The sequence below is a fragment of the Crocodylus porosus genome, unplaced genomic scaffold (assembly GCF_001723895.1).
Source record: "Crocodylus porosus isolate Cpor-Errol unplaced genomic scaffold, CroPor_comp1, whole genome shotgun sequence".
Classification (NCBI taxonomy): Eukaryota; Metazoa; Chordata; order Crocodylia; family Crocodylidae; genus Crocodylus; species Crocodylus porosus.
Genome location: NW_017728906.1, coordinates 83,172,448 through 83,189,483, shown reverse-complemented (window position 1 = coordinate 83,189,483; position 17,036 = coordinate 83,172,448). Strand labels below are relative to the sequence as shown.

The 17,036-nt window shown below is 41.6% G+C and overlaps 1 protein-coding gene across 1 annotated transcript in view; it reads right to left on the bottom strand.

Annotated features, from left to right (window-relative positions):
* Window positions 1-17,036, bottom strand: part of ATP10A (ATPase phospholipid transporting 10A (putative)) — a 167,955-nt gene that overhangs the window by 68,168 nt on the left and 82,751 nt on the right. The window contains 1 exon segment of the mRNA XM_019529445.1: window positions 5,006-5,091. Within this exon segment, the coding sequence (XP_019384990.1) occupies window positions 5,006-5,091 (86 nt within the window).

The following is a 17,036-nucleotide window of genomic DNA, read 5'->3' as shown; positions in this document are numbered from 1 at the left end:
CTGTTGGTTTGGTCAAATGAAAACCTTCATCTCATTTTCAGTTGAATCCCCAGGACGGGGCTTTAAAAAATGGACTGTTTCCTCCTGCCCCCACTCTCCAGTACTCCATTCTCCCTTCTGGTCTCCAGTGCTCTGCATCCTCTGACTTGCTGGCATGCTCAGCTGAGATTGGAGCTCATCGACAGCTGAGCATGCTGGAGAAGGTGAAGGGAGCAGTGTCCCATTTTGAGATGTGGGAAATACCATCAGCCTATCATGAAATTAACTGAGGAGTTCAGCTTTTAAATAAAAATAAAATTTATAGCCTTTACAATTCCAGAGAACAGCTGGAAAACCAGAAGGCAAATAACTCTCCCTCCCCCAGAAATAATTTTTAAGCCAATATCATTCTTTTCGGGACCTGAGTCATGGTTTTTGAGTGCTTGCCGTATGTCCCACACACAGTTGGACTATACTCATGCTGGGTGTGCATGTTATTTTTCATTTGATTCTTTTCAGGGTGCTAGAAGCACGGAAACAAATATTTAAAGGGGGAAAAATGAGAAAATGAGCCTGGGATCCATAAGTGAGTAGAAACTGTGGCCAGTGTTTGATCAAGTCCCTATGTTAATAGGCAATTCCCCAGCTTCACAGCATCTATTGAACATGCTCAATGCACCTTATTATGACTGCGTGAAGGAAGAGGTTGATTCAGTAATGCTTTGACTACATATTTGCAACAATAAGAAAGCTGGGGGCCTGGTCCGCTCCAATGTACTGTATTCTCCTGATTCTAAGATGACGTTCCCTTCAACTAAGATATGGAAAAAAGCCCCTCATCTTAGAATTGAGTATGAGGGAGGGGTTGGGGCCGTAGCCACAACTGCTGCCTGCTCTCCATCACCAAGTAGCCTCTGCTCCTCCACCCACCCTTCTCCCTCCCCTCTTCACCCTTACTCTACACTGGCAGGCTCCATGTATGCTGCAGCCTGGAGCACTGAGCACCCCAGCCTGGTCTGTAGCAGTGGTGTGCAGCTGCATGGCTGCTATGGAGGTTGGGCTGGGCTGGGGCTGTATTCTGTGCCGAAGGCTAGAACGGGGCAGAGCCTGTCAACATGGAGCAAAGGTAGGAGGGAAGCTGGAAGCAGATGCTGGGAGAGAAGAAGGAAAGTGGGGAACAGAGACTTGGGGGAGGGACACAAGGAGGACCAGAAGTGGAAGGGGAAAGGAGGCGGGAGGCAAAGGGAAAGGTGACAGGGTGGCAGATGCAAGCAGACAGCAAGCTTCTTGACCTCCGCATACCACCTGCCCCCACTGCCTGCTTCCCTGCAGTGGTGGGAGGGGATGAATTTAAGATGAACCCCCAATAATTAAATTCTATACATGGAAATTTTAACAATAGTTCTGTATGGAACTATTACTGTTTAACAACAGAGTAGACAGTATGGCCTAGTGGACAAAATAGTGGACACCAGAAACTTTGGTTCTATATATTCCCACATTCCCGCACTGGCCTATGGAGCGGACCTGGCAAATCATTTCTCTTCTCTGTAACTCTGTTTCCTTATTAGTAAAGGTGGATGATGCTGACCTCCCTGATAAAGTGCTTTGAAACTGACACTATAGAAGAACTAGGCATTTTTGTTGTTAATGTCTGCCTGAATTTTTGATCATTTTGCAAGGGGTACATTTTTCTAAATGATGATGAACTTTGTGAACTGAGTGTTAAGCCCATATTCTGCTATGTTTATCTCTTGGTCCTATTGTTTACTGGCGGATTAGACCACATAGAGTTTACTGGAATTTCTCACTTGCTGTTGAGGAGAGTTGCACAGGAGAGACATTTTAGCTCCCAGCATGCTACCTGTTACATGCAGACGAGCATTGACTCAGGCCAGGTTGTGGGAAGAAAAGAACTTGAAAAGGAAAGGAAGAGTTAACACAACCATCTAGGAGCATAATCAATTGCTCTCATACTTTTCCCATTTTCTCCCACTGAATACCTGCCTACTGTGCACAAATGAAAAAAACTGCTATTCTAACCCTGCTGAAAAGCTTGCAAGCACAGAATCTGGAACCCAAGGCCTTTTTTTTAATATAATTTTTATACTTCACACTGAAAGATAACCATTTCTAGGGCATAATTTTTTTAGATGCTGAAAATTTAAGCAAACTTTGACAGCAAAACGTCAGCGCTTTCATATAACTCTACATGCAGCTCTTTTGAAAGTCCATGGAAAGCCTCTGTTTTAAATACATTACCTGGGAAGTAGCACAGTTTGACTATATGGTTTTGGCTGCTGATAAAAAAAAAAAAAGTACTCTTTATAGGCATCTGTAGCCTTAGGGGCTAATTTTAGGGTTCCATTCTGTCCCTACCCCACACCCCAAGCCTTGCAGATGTTATTGTTCAATGATGTCACTTGTATTGGTTCCACTCAGACCTCCTCGGGGTTTCTGAATACTCTCAGCCCTCCCTCTAGACTTTCAGACCCTCTGGTCCCCTACATAGTCTCCCTCTGGGCCCCAGGATCCTGTGGTCACCTCCCAGTCCTTCTTTGTGCTCTCAGTCCCTGCTTCCACACTCAGCCTTCTCCTGCGCTCTTGGACTCCCTGATCTCATGCTCAGCCCCTCTTGGTACTCTCAGACTCTCTGGTTTCACACACTGTCCCTTTTTAGGGCTCTTGGACTGCTTAGTCTCACATGTAGTCCCTCCCCAGGTTCTCAGTTGCTGTTCCCACTTACCCACTCTTTCCGGGCTCATGGACACTCTAGTTCACTTTTTACTACTTCTCTGGGCCTGTGGACCCTCTGGTCCTGCTTGCAGTGCTTCCCAGAATCGTGTACCCTCTAATCTGACTCTCAGACCCTTCTTGGGCTGGTGGACCCCATAGTCTGATTCTCCATTACTCTCTGGCTTTGGGTCTTTAGTCCCGGTCTCTCTCGGCTCTGTTCTGGGTTCCTGGGTCTTCTGATCCCCCTTGTTCTGGGTTGTGGATCTTTTGATCCCTACCTCTGGGCTCCTGCACTCACTGCTGGGCCCCACTCTCACCCCCTCTTCAGCTACTAGTTCTCTAAGTAGGCCTTGAGCCTGCCCTCAGCAGGGTCTGAGGCAAAACTGCCGGTACAACTTCAGAAGCAGCACCTGCACCCTCGGGCACTCAAGCCTTCTCTGAGCTTAACCTAAACCAAGGCCACCTACCCACATAAACAAGTCCTTTTCTGCCGTGGGTATGTTCCCTTGTTCCCTGCATTGCAGAGTTGCTTTCTTTCAGAATTCAGGAGCTCTACTGCCCTAGTGCTAGGAGCTCCTCACTTCATGGCTCCAAGGGCTAGACTGCCTGACTGGCTCAGGCCCAGGGCTTACACAGCTCCAGCCGGGTCTGCTGCTTGTCAGGTGAGTCCCTAATTAACCTCCCTTTGCTACCTGCATGCTGTGTTTCCAGCTCTTGCTCCCTTAGGGGAGCAGGTGCAACCCAGTGCCCTGCTGCATTTACTATTTGTTTTAATAAAATGTGACATGAAAAGCATCCATGAGTTCTTCAGTCATTAAAAGAAGCCTAAGAAAAAGAAGGTCCTTTCCTTGATATATTAGGCTTTTTTTCATGTCAGGATCTTCTGATAATAAAGTTAATTTCTGCTGCTTCAGTTATTTATAAAAACAAGCATGTAGTTTCTACTTAGGATGGGTCCTTCATAAAGGTTCTGTTATTCTTTTACTTTAACATGTAAACAATCCATTTAACACTCCTCATCTTGGATTTGATGAAGGCGCCGGGGGAGCTGGCAGCTGCTGCAGCTTCAGTTCTGGCTCTGACCCAGGGTTGGGGCCAGAGCCAGTGCTGCTGTCTGCCCCCCACTGCCTTTCATATTTTCTGGACCATGGCTACAACATCACTCTTACACTACTGTAATGTGGATGATATAGAAATCCACCACTTACAACCACATGAAATGCCAGACTACAAAGTGGGCTCTTCTGGATGAAGAATGTCTTGAACTTAAAAGCTTGTCAAACTATATCCCAACTACACGTAGTTAAATGTTATGAATATTTAACTACAGATCAACTATGTACTATAGCTGGTCCAATAAAAGATATTACTCTAAGAAATGCTTGCCTCTCCCAACTTATTTATATTTGCAAATAATATATGTATGCCTGCCGGTCCTGAACTGATACTTTCTGAATTTAATGTAGATGAATGGATTTTGAAACACCCATGATGAATTAACAGTTTTTAAGATGGGAAAATAATATAATTTAAAAATCCAATTTTCAATTTTTGCACAATTCATTTATCTTATTAACAGTGCTCATCGCTTCTAATAAGTTAGAGAGTAATAAATCACCACCCTCTAAGCAGAATTATTTTCTGCTTAACTGCTCTTAAAGATTTAGTTACTGTGATCTATCATTTTGTATGTGGTTAAAGACTACAGAATTAAAAGTTGTATTAGGAGAATATTTCCTAGCTTAGCATCCTTAAACCTTGGCAAATTTTATCCCTCTGTTTGAAAGACAGGAAAAAAGACATTGACATGTACGGAGAAATACTGATTGCTACATCTAATTTTCTCCCAGGACATTCATTTTAAAAGAAAAAAGACAAAAACAAAATAATACGTCATTTTTTTGGTTGTGTTTTATTTTTTGGAACAGTTCTCTATTTCCTCCTATTTCCAGATCGGCTTTTTTGATGTGTGGAGGGAAAAAACGTATCTTTTATCCATTACTGAACTTCTTCATGCATATTGCACTGGTACAAGCTGATTAATACGGACAACTCAATTCATCTGAAGGGATGAAAGTGGGTGGCTCTTAACTGTCTGAATGAAGAGCTCTCCAAAAAAGTTGTGAACGCCTGACTCCAAACAGGGAGAAATATCCAAAAGATAGACATAACATACTAAATAGAATAATTTTAACGTCCACTCTTGATGAATTAAAAATCTAAGCATTTAGTTCAATCCTGTGACATAAAGAAGAGGGACTGTATAGTGTAAGATATATAAAATACTCACATGTAAGCTCGAAACCTAGTTAAGTCATTGTTTGGCTTCTCACATTCAATGACACTGCTGAACTTCAGTGGGTCAAACTCAGAGTCCTAGAATAATAAACGTGGTAATTATTTAGTACAAGGACTAACAATTTAATGTATACATATAGATGCTAACTTTTTACACAATATTCATAACACATTTAAGGCAGCATTTCAAAGATATGTAAACAATGAAGAACAAAAATTCCACTGAAAAATAGTGTAACTTAGGCTCCAAAATTCTTGAGTTGCTTTTGAAAAGCTTTTTGCATAAAGATCCATTCTTGGAGGTTTTTAACACCCAGCTCGACAAAGCCCTGGCTGGAATGATATAGTTGGGGATGTTCCTGCTTTGAGCAGGCGGCTGGACTAGGTGATCTCCCGAGGTCTCTTCCAACCCTAACTTCCTATGCTTCTATAATTCTCTTATTTTTCCCTTAAGCTAAAGAACACAAGTCTCCCAAGGCATACAATAACAAAAGAAGGTAGTCAACTTTGAAGCAAATGGAATTTGGTATGAAGATGAAAGACCAATTTTGTGTGGAAAGGCTGAAAATATTCAAAGTATCAGTAGTAGTTTTCAGATACTTTAAGCAAAACTACTGCAAATCTAGGACAACATAAATCAATCTGTTGCCAATTAGGTTCAACTAATATGAGCTGTCTGAAATATAAGCCAAACTTCTTAATTGCTTTGTGCTAACTTCAGTAAACTAATTCAGATAGAGAGAATACTTTTCCTTCCCTTGATTAACACTTAAAACTCTTCTTCGTTCTTTGGCTAATTAGTCTGAAATTGCAGCTTCTGCTAACTAAATACACCACACATTTACCAATCATTACTAGCCTGTAGTGCCTAAGAGAGAAGGATGTTCCACAGAGCAATTATTTAACTTCATTAAATGGAAATCAAGACAATTCCTTCTTATGAACTCTGAGATGCATCCTAGACTAAAATTGAGGGGGCAAGGCAACAGAAGTGCCCATTTCTGATGCTGAAAAGGGATTAGTTTAACAATATTCACCAAACTATCAAGATGACTTTTTTCTTGTCTTTGCCAGTGTAGAACTCATTTAGAATCAGTGACCAGTAGACATAGTTTTTTATTACTGATTCCCAGAAACCACAACACTCCAAAAATTCTGTAAGTGTTGCCTATTGTCCCTCAAATAAGAGGTAAAAGAGATTTAGATAAAAGGACACATCAGGATTATCACAATCAGGAACTGTTAGTGCTCATGGTATTCCATTAGCCTCTATCCAAGTACCACTTGGCATCCTAAATATTCAAGCTCCTCCTTTATTTTTCTGTCAAAAATACCTGATAGATTTACCTATAGATACCTACAGATTTAAAGCACAGAAGTTAAGATTGAGATTTCCCCACATGTATCAGCATGACAAAACTTTATTACATTTCCACAAAGCAAGAGAAGATGCAGGTCTAGAAGACTGTACCAGCATCATACAGAGACAGTATTACTGGGTTCCATAGTTACTGTGTCTCAATGGGCACGTCCAGACAAGAGCACATACATGGTTTGCAGCGTCTCAAACCTGTCTGAGGTGCCAGAAACTACATGTGGTGCACATGCAATATTGCACTATGCTGCACAATCAAAATTTGATACCAGGACCTCTAGGTATGCCCTGGCTCCTCCAGCATGCCTGGAGCTGGGAGAAGCAGGGAATGGGCAGTTTGCCCAAAGTGGGGCATTTTTTCCTCCACCGCAACACAGTGCAGGAGTGTGCACAGTGGCAAAAAGTAGTGGCACAAATTTGTGACGCTACTTTTTGTGCCACAGTAAGCACACGCCCCCAAATATGGAGACGCGGCCAATGAAATTTGTGTCAGATTGCTCAGTTTATGCTGGAGTCTGTCACATCAGAATACAGAATTAAGCTTCCAAACAAGCCAAACAAATAAGTGACATGAAAAACGGGTAATTTGGTGCAGGGCAGGAGACTGTCAGATCATGTATCCCTGTGTAGAGCAATCAGCAAAGAACCCAAGACACAAGAAGTAATTTGACATAGCTCAGAATAGTTAATGTTAAAATACTTGGGCGTTTGAATTTTCATTGTAGTTCTAGATGAAAAGTGATTGCACAAATGCCATAGTTTGGTCCATAATTATTGTGTCTCACTGAGTTTGGTGTCCAATTTTTCTGTTTATGCATGCCAGCCTCCCATATGTGGGGTATATTTACACTGAAGGCTGCAGCACATCGTAGAGACAGCTGACCTAGATATAACCAAGCTAGACTGGTTACTAGGCCTAGTAGACTGAAGTGTAGATATACTGTCTGGGCGCCTGTCCATGGGTAGGAACCTATGTGTTTCCTTGGGGATAAACAGCAGGGGCACGAAGTGTGTCGCTGTTACTTGCCTCCAGGAAACATGCCCGTGCTCCCCTGGATGCACCCTCTGAGACAAAATGGTGGTTCTGACTGTATCACTCATCTTTGCTCAATCATTTTCTCTTATGGCATGCTAATATAATGCAGTGCTCTAGAAAAACACTGAAACATTAGAAAATGCCACCTGGCTGCTGCAAAAGTACAATGGAATAGGTTGTCCCACTGGACATGTTTTGGCTCCAATCCAACAATACAGTTGAGCATGTGCTTATCTTTATGCACCTGTGTATGTTCCCTAAATTCACTTAACATTTTGAATGCAAAAAAAAAAAAGACCCCCCTCCCCCAAGCACTGGAGTCGAAGGTAGCTGACAGATTCTATGATTCTAGGCTTGAACACTGCAGAACCTCTTTGGCCATGTATTCTTCGCAACTAACTCCATTTAACATAGTCTCAGTTACATATGAGGGAGGGTACAGCAGTGAGAACACTCTTCTTACAGTCTTCATACCTTGAAAACTGAGGTTTGTTGCCACAGCATTACACCTGAAGAGGAAGGGAGGAGTCATGATGAGCATCTAGAAGCATAATCAATTGTTCTCTTATTGTTGCTCATCTTTCCTCCCACTGAATACATGCTTACTATGGTTCTGAAGTTGCTCTGCTTCCAGTGTTCAAGGGTTCACATCACAAAAAACATTATCTTCGCAACTAGCACGAGCTGGCAACTAGTTTCATTAGTGATTTCAACTGAAACAAGGCATGGTTTTAAGTGCAATTCCTCCAAGTCAAGCTGTGGCATACATATTATGTAAAGCAGGCTGGGAAAGCTCTATGACTAAATATAATAATCTGTGCCCCCAACCTTTTGAATGTCCACCCAGAACCTTTCAGCCTAAAAATAATATATATGTTGGGTTAAAATGGGGTTAATTATACTCCACACAACATACAGCAGTCACTTAAGATATTTCAAGAAGATACTTTATTCTGTATTTCCATATGGAATCGAGACAGAGCTAGAATGTCATAGTATAATAGTGCTTAGGGTGGGAAGGGACCTAAACTGATCATCCCATCCGATCCCCTGCCTCGGGCAGGAACGGGTGCTGGGATCATATTACCCCAGCCAGATATCTGTCCAGCCTCCTCTTGAAGACCCCCCAGGGTAGGACAGAGCACCACCTCACTTGGGAGCCCATTCCAGAGCCTGGCAGAGCCTAACTGTGAAGTAAAAATATTTTAAAACTATGCAATGCTATGTGCAAATTGAAGGGCAAACAATACTTGGGCTTGGAAAGGAGAGATCTTCCTTTTTATCATAGTATACAAGAATGTTGCCCCTCAGCAGGCTTTGGTTTATCTACCATGAGTTTTCATTCAAAGCTCTTTAAAAAAAAAAAATCTTAATATCTTTGATGAATGTCTCTGAGGAAATCCTAAAGACACTTCATAATGAGGGCCAAGCTAATCAAATGAAAACTCTGGCTGCTGAACTCAGCAGAGTATAGTTTCAGTGCTGTGTGGATACATTAACTTTTACAGCAATTGAAAGTTTATGGACTGTATTTCCTTCCTCGTAGGAATACCTGCCAACAAAGTCAATATCTTTACCAAAGAACTCTATTTTAAATCAGGAACAAAAGCCTTTCTAACCAAAGACCCTACCATAACCTGAAGGAAGAAACATTATCAGACTTCCACATCAGTGCCACAAAGCATATCTGTTGCTTTGCTTGCTGCATAATTTTCACTTATAACTCATTTTTAGAGATAAATTTCTACTTTTCATTAAATCTTGCACCTGGTGTATTTGTGTTCTGTTACACATCCCTTAAAACATGCCACGGTGGCCTTTATCTAGCTAATATCTGTGAGGGGGGAAAATCCAATTACAGTAGTATTCTGCATGAGGGAAGCAAAGCTTTTGAATTCTGATTTACTGCTAAAGCTCCTCAGTTCAAACAGCTTCATCCTTTTCTTGTAAAATGAAAGTGCAGACACACAGGGCTTGCTATATCACAGACGCTGATATAGTTTTGACATGAAAATACCTTTCTATAAAAGAATTAACATGTACATTAAATACTGCCAGCATGACACTGTTTTGGAAGCATACAAAGAAGCAGCGCAGTTAAATGCAAGGTGTCACAGAGTGCACTTCAGCGGGTGCTTGCTTGGGACTGCTGTGATCTTGTCCAGCCTGAGAGCTCCTTGAAGCCAGCCTAGGTTTGGCCTCAATCCAGCCTGCACAGCCCTGAGAACCCCCCAAAGACACTCAATTCTTTCTTTTCCAGTCTTTCTAGCTTCCTAGAACTCCTCCAGTTGTCTCAGTCCACAGAGACCTCTGGCCAGGAGCAGACAGGCTGCTTTACCCCAGCCGTCTCACCCATGGTCATGTATAGATATCAACGCTTCCTGAGTGCTTACATATCAACAAAGGTGAGATGCCCAACAAAGCCATTCAAGACTGATGATGGTCTGTCTTGTTTCCTCCTGCACACAGCCATCCTTGGTACTTAATCCTCCATTTTCTGTGCATATGTTAAGGAGGTAAATAACAATAAAGTGCTCATCTGACCCCAGCACTCATTCCTGCCCAGGGCAGGGGGTGGGACTCAATGATCTAATAGGTCCCTTCTGACCCTAACATCTATGAAACTATGAAACAAGGAAGGAGTCTGGGACAGACACTGCATAAACCGGTTTGACCCAAATCAGTTAAGTCTCATACATTCCACCACAGGAGCGATGTCTGCAGGTGGTCCATTATCCCCACTGGCCACGGCCAACGCAGCCAGTGGCATCTGTGGGTGGTCGCCAAACCCTGGCTGGTGCTTGCCAGCCCCTGCACCCCCCGTGCTGGTGGTGTCTGTGGGAGCTCCTCTGCTTACCGCCACACACTCCTCCCGCTGCCGTGCCCCCTGAGACATGGGAGGCACGCACCTTGCATGTTCATCCAGATTTATCTTAAACCAGTTTCAGCAATTTTGAAATTGGTTTATATCCATTGAACTTATGTTCTGTTACAGGTTTAAACCAGTTTCTGATCACTTAAACCAGTTTCTATGTAATGTCTGCCCCAGCCACAAGGTTTTACAAAATCAAAGTTTTGCTTCTTTAAAAGTTAATTACTCACACTTAAACAAATGAGACACAATTGTGTTTATTTTCTTGTGCAATAATAGCAATCAAAAGGTAGTACTAGGGGAATGAGGTCAAAGGCAGTACTGCTCTCAAAAAGCAGTATAATCATTTGCCAAGCATTTTTTGGACTGTCTTGAGGTTCAATTGATATGTTTAAATAAAAAAACTGCATTTCCATTTTCCCCCCTTTCTTAGTATTAAAAAGCATCACAGAAAGGGAGAAGCAATTTAGAAGGAAATGTTATGTAGTCAGTTTCCAGATAATCCAAATGAATGTACATCTACAGGAATGTACATCCACCTATATAATACCAGACATTATACAGTAGAGATTTTATACTATTTTTTGGTTCACTGATCACTCAAAGCCAGACCCACCAAGACTTTAGCAGAATATAGGTGACTCAGTCCAACCTAAGACTGAAAAAAAATTATGTGAGCTTCTGCCTAATGGTAACACAACAAAATGTGTTGAGGAAAGAGAATCTCCTAAAGAGGGTATTGAATGTGCACTGCTTTTCTAAGAGCACCTGCCAGAAGCCTGCTGCCACACTGAGTATAGATAAATATTTGGTATTAGACATCTCCAAAAACTACTCCCTTTGGATAGAAAATGCCCCTATTTTACATATTGTATTAATTCTTTTGCATTTATACAGAAGTGAATTGTCCTCTCATTTTGTTCCTTACACTGACCAGTAAATGTCTCAATTCTATTGGTTCTTTTAGCTTTCTGATTTCCAGAATAATAAACCTATGGCCAGCTCCTTTTTTAACATCTACCTTATAGGGAAGAGAAACTATCCATATAACTGTAAGTTTCCCCTATTCCCTGAAAGCCTCCCTCAAAGTCTTACTCAACTGTTTTTGGTTTTCTATCCTCCCAGTGACTTAACCCCCCTCATGGTAAGAAAAGTTTGACGTGTTTCTAAGCAAATACTGGTACCATTATAAGATTGTATCATTTATCATTTTCTTTTTATCTGTCCTCACTTACTCCCTGAGTGGGGATAAGCTCACCCTTGTAAGTCTTGGGTTTTACATATTTAGTGACTATCTGTTGGGCTTTTCTTCTGGTGCTTATCTCAACTTTTGTTGATGCACTGACTTATGCACATATATCCAATTTAAATACATGGTACATTTGATTCTGAGATGAAAGTCCAGTTATTTTCTTCTGCAAAATCATCCACAGTACCCATGAAGATTTTTTTCTGAGCTACGGCTGTCCTCTTTGCTCATCCTGAGCAAATGTTTGCAAAATGATGTAAACCACTGCAGTTCTTGCATCTTTTCCAAATGCTATATATTAGCTTGACTTCTGTTGTTTGTCATAGTGCACAGCAAAGTGTACCATTTTAGATGGACTCCATTCTGAGCTCCTATTGGTCTCAGGCCTCTGTTCTGTATTTTTGGATTCTATATATTATCCACAGTGTCAGAGTGCTGTCTTATCTGTAAGCTTCAGTCAAAACTGGGTCACTTCCTTTGCTTGGTAAATTGTAAATGTTGGATCAAGAGTTAATTCTCGGACTCCCTGAAGTCTCTCTTTCAGTGCTTTTTTCCCCAATCCCAATCATTGTCTTGTTTCTCATCAGCAACTCAGACATGCAAAATTGCAAGATTGACTCTTCCACCTTAATTCATTCATAAATTTTGTCTTAATCTTTTTTATCACTTCTTGTTTAAAAATATACTGCTGACATATATTCATTTTTATATTCCATTTCATTATATAGTTTACAAACTCACCGGGGGGACCACCAGGAGTTGGGGGAGGCTTTGTTCCTCCCAGGGTTACTAGGAATAACAGCCACAAATTGTTAGAGAGAAGATTCAAGCTGAACATCAGGAAACATTACTTTACAGTTAGGGCTGCCAGGCTCTGGAATGGGCTCCCAAGTGACGCAGTGCTCTCTCCTACGTTGGGGGTCTTCAAGAGGAGGCTGGCCAGATATTTGGCTGGGGTGATATGATCCCGGCACCTGTTCCTACTTGGGGCAGGGAGTCAGACCTGATGATCTGTTTAGATCCCTTCCAACCTTAAGCACTATGATACTATGGTTAGCTTCCTATGTCTGAATTAACTGAAAACTATTAAGAACAACAAATGCTCCAGGAACAGCTCTTGTCAGAAGTAAGGCTGTCTGGTGACAGTCTTCTTTTCTTGCTGGTACCCGCTGTTTGCAGATATAGGGGGAAAAAAAATCTTAAAAAGATCACACAGAGGATGAGAGAAAAGAAGTATTATCTGAATTTAAAGATGAGAACTATGATACCCAGAGATCAAACGATAGAGAATTAAGTACCAGGGTGCCTATACACAAGCAGTGCGGCTACTCCAACATATAATTACAGTGTTGGAGCAGACTTGATTAATTGAGTCTGCTGGAGAGTGGTAATTACTGTACTCCAGCAGTCTCCAGCATCTTGTGTGTATCAGCATCCCTGAGCTTAAAAATGGTGGCAGGGACAGTTTATTTAAAGTTTGTTGAGCGAGCTTTATTTAAAGTGCCCCCACTGCGATTTTTAAGTCTAGAACAAAACAAGGATTTGAACTTTGCTGTCCTAAACCTTAGCTCAGTGCCTTTACTGAACAACCAGCTTGCATGGTTAAGGTAAATGCACCCACTGGCAAACCTCAGGTTGTCATAGCTTAAGAAGTGAAGCACAATGCCTTGCCAAGTGAGACAGCTTACAATTAAGTAGTGTTCAAAAAACATCCTCCCCTACATATTCACTTTCACTAAGCATGTGTTGTACGGAGGGCCTGCTGGTAATATTAATAATGCAGAGTTATTAAAACGTTCTCTTCTATTTGACTACCTTACTTTGCACTTAAGAAACCTGAATTTGGTTTCTGGTCTTGTTCCATCTCCTACCCCAGATTGGCCTGAGCTAGTATTTAGGCATGTACTACTCAAGACAAGGAAAGAATGACTTCTTTGGCCATTTAGTCTATGGTGTTAACTGGGCACAGTAGTGTTCCCATCCAGAACATAGATTTTGTGTGTCCAAAATATGCAGACTGTTTATATATTAGTGAAATGTTTTAATGTCCAAACAGCATTAGCATTCATAGAAGAATTTAGTTCACATGGAAAGGAAGAAACAGTTTGATCTATTATATTTATGAACTACAGAGATCCAGCAGTAAATCAGATTTTAATAGCATTGTTTTACGCACTGGAAACTACTTCTATAATTGGATTTTTTTTCAGTCATGTTACAGAGAACAGGGACGTGTAGTACTAAGAAATACTGACACTGTTGTATGAGACAAACACATGCAAGAAGCCAGACCCTGCCTGTACTGAGATCAATAAAATCTAATGGAAAATATTATGAGTGAACTGCAGAATTTAAATTTGCAAGAAATAACTGGTGTTAAGAAGAACTCTGCTATTCTTCATTAGAAATTTGGACAATGTTTTTAGCCAGCCATGTGGCCATCCAGGTACCAAGAATACTTTGAGAACATTGAACATGTATTCATAAAGCATTCTAAAACATGCTTTTAGCATGAGCAACTGGTGTCTCCTGAGTTGGGGGGGGGGGAACACCAGATCACTGACCAGGGGGAGGAGTCCCCCAGTGGCCAATCGCTGAGCCAGCAGCCAAACCAGAAGTGCACTTCCAGTTTCACAGCTGGTGCTTCCAGGGAGTGCAAGGCTGATCTTAGGGGGTGCATGTGCCAATGACTTTTGTGGTGGAAGAATCTTAAGTGGAACATTAAAAGTCATACAGCTGCCAGGGTTGTATGAACAGAGTGATTCTGCACTAAGCAGCAAATAACAACTAGAATCTGTTAGTGAGAAGGAAAGAGCATCTCAGGATTGAAAGATGGATCTAGAACTAGACATAAAGGCTAATAATTTCTCTCTTTCAACCCTTGAAAAAAACCACAGGCCATATCTTATAGGTTTGAAAGAGTTTTGGGCACAACATGAACTCCTCCTATGAACAATCTCTTTGAACTACATTGAGCTGGGCAGACAGATACCTTTCATGCTTTGTCTACAACCCTCCAGTAGTTCATGCTCTTCACACTTTTGATTACTGCTGTTGTTCAACATCTGGAGCACTTTTTTCCAGATGTCAAAAAGGTTAGATTGTGAACCCACTCTTGTGCAGTTTACAGCACACAAAATTTTAATCTGGAAATACTGGAAGTTGACAAATTTATATTGCATCCTGATGGACAGGAATGAAGGCTGCTTACACTACCCATTAGATGAACTGTTCACACACACACACGGCATCCTACCTGCCTTTGGGTGGAGCAACTGCAGTTGGAAGGGAGAACAGTGAGTTATTTGGCTTTACATTCAGCTCTTAAAGGAAGCTGCTGGGAAGAAGGCAGCTTTTCTCCTTTTTTGTGCCCTTCCACAGAAGGAAAAGGAGAGAGAAAAAGAGGAAGAGGGTGTAGTTTCTCTATCCCTCCCAAAGTGGAATGGTCAGAGGGTGGGAATACAGTTCTGTCCCCCTTTCCTACATGTTTTCCCTGGATCTTGCAGATTCAATGTTATTTGCAAACAGCTCTCTTCCTTTCTTCACAATTTCAAATGCAAATCCAGAAGCATTCATAGGTGATGGAAATTTCCTTTATAAAGAATACATTCTAAGACATGGGGCATACCGCATGTGAACAGTGAAGTATAATGTACCTCCCACACTCACATTTAAGAAATGCAATTTAGATAAAAGAGACTTTATCTCATGACATTACACAGACAAAATGTTTATACGGGCAGATTTTAATCTGATTTGCTAGGGATGTAATCTGTGACCTGCAGGAACCTTCAGATGCTGACAGACCCCTTTCCTCCCTGTCTGAGTAAAAAGAGCAATCCTGATGCAAATACTGGAAACAGAACATTACTTTTGAATATTAGCATTAGTGACACTGCTGTTAAGTTTATGTCAGTTTTTCCATTATAGCCTCTAACTTCTACAAGGTTATATAACTAAGCAGTAAAAATACTCTGCAAGTTGGAAACTGGCATAACGTCTCAGCCTGGAATTGTATCTTTTAAAAACATCTACTATCCCACACTGATGTTTTTGATACTATCCTGTACCCTACATACCAACATCAAATTGTTCCTGCATCTCTATACAAGCTGTGCTGAGGGGGAGCAGGGACAATTGAAGGATTAATAACAAATGCTATTAATAAATATGTAGGTGACATACATCATCTAGGAAAGAGTTGGGGGATTTGGAAACCACTTTGAGTAAACCATCCCAGCCAAGTGTCTATCTAATTTGGTACTGAAAATTTTCAGGGATGGAGATTATTTTGGTAGCCTGTTCCAATGCTTGACTACCTTCAGAGTCAGAAAGTTCCCCCTAATCTCTAACCTACATTTCCTCCACTGCAGTTTGAGGCCGTTCCTTGTAGTCCTTGTCCCCTGTGACTACAGAGAAAAGCCTATCCTCTCCATAATCACTCTTCAGGTACTTAAAGACTGCTATCAAATCCCCAGATAATCTTCTCCAATCTTCTTCTCTTCTCCAAACTAAATAACATTAGCGACTTCAGCCTGTCCTCATACAAGTCAGGCTTTGAATGATTTTTGTGGCTCTATATTTGGACTTGAAGTGTATGTGGCCCAAAATTGGGCACAATACTCCAGGTGCAGCCTTACCAGTGCTGAATAGAGCAGAATAATCATTTTCCTTGATTTGCAAGTGATACTTGTTGTCAATGTAGCTCAGTAGATTGTTCATACAGTTGGCTTTTTTTGCATCAAGAGCACACAGTCAGCTTGTGGTCTACTGTAACCCATAGGCTCCTCTTTACAGTATTATAGCTCAGCCAGTCATTCTTCAGCCTGTAATTGTGTATACAATTACTCCATCTCAAGTACAGGACTTTGCACTTGTCCTTGTTGAATCTCACCAGGTTGGCTGTGGACCATTTTTTCCAGGTCTTTGTGGATCCTAGCCCTACCCTCCAGAGTATCTGCAACTACACCCAACTTGATGCTGCCTGCAAATTTGCTTAGCGTGCACTTGATCCCATCATCCAAATCATTAATGAAGTTACAAAACAATACTGGATCCCTGGGAAGCTTAATACCTCCTCCCAACTAAACATGGAGGCACTGATGACTACTCATTGAGCACAATGATCCAACCACTTATGTATCTACCTTGCAGTACTTTTGTCTGTCTGCATTTCCTTACCTTGTTAATGAGAATGTCATGAGACACAGTGTCGAAAACCTTGCTAAAGTCAAGGTATATCACATCCACTGCTGTCCCACCATCCACAGAGTCTGCCACCTGTTCACAGAAGGAAATTAGGCTGCTCAGATATGACTTGGTCTGTGGTGGCTGTTCCTGATCACTTTGTTCTCCTGTAGGTGTTTCAAAATAGATTCTTTGAGGACCTGCTCCATGATCGTACCCAGAGAGTGGTAGTGGATGGGTCAGTATTGGCCTGGAAGGGCATGGGTAGTGGGGTCCTGCAGGGCTCGGTCCTTGGACCTATACT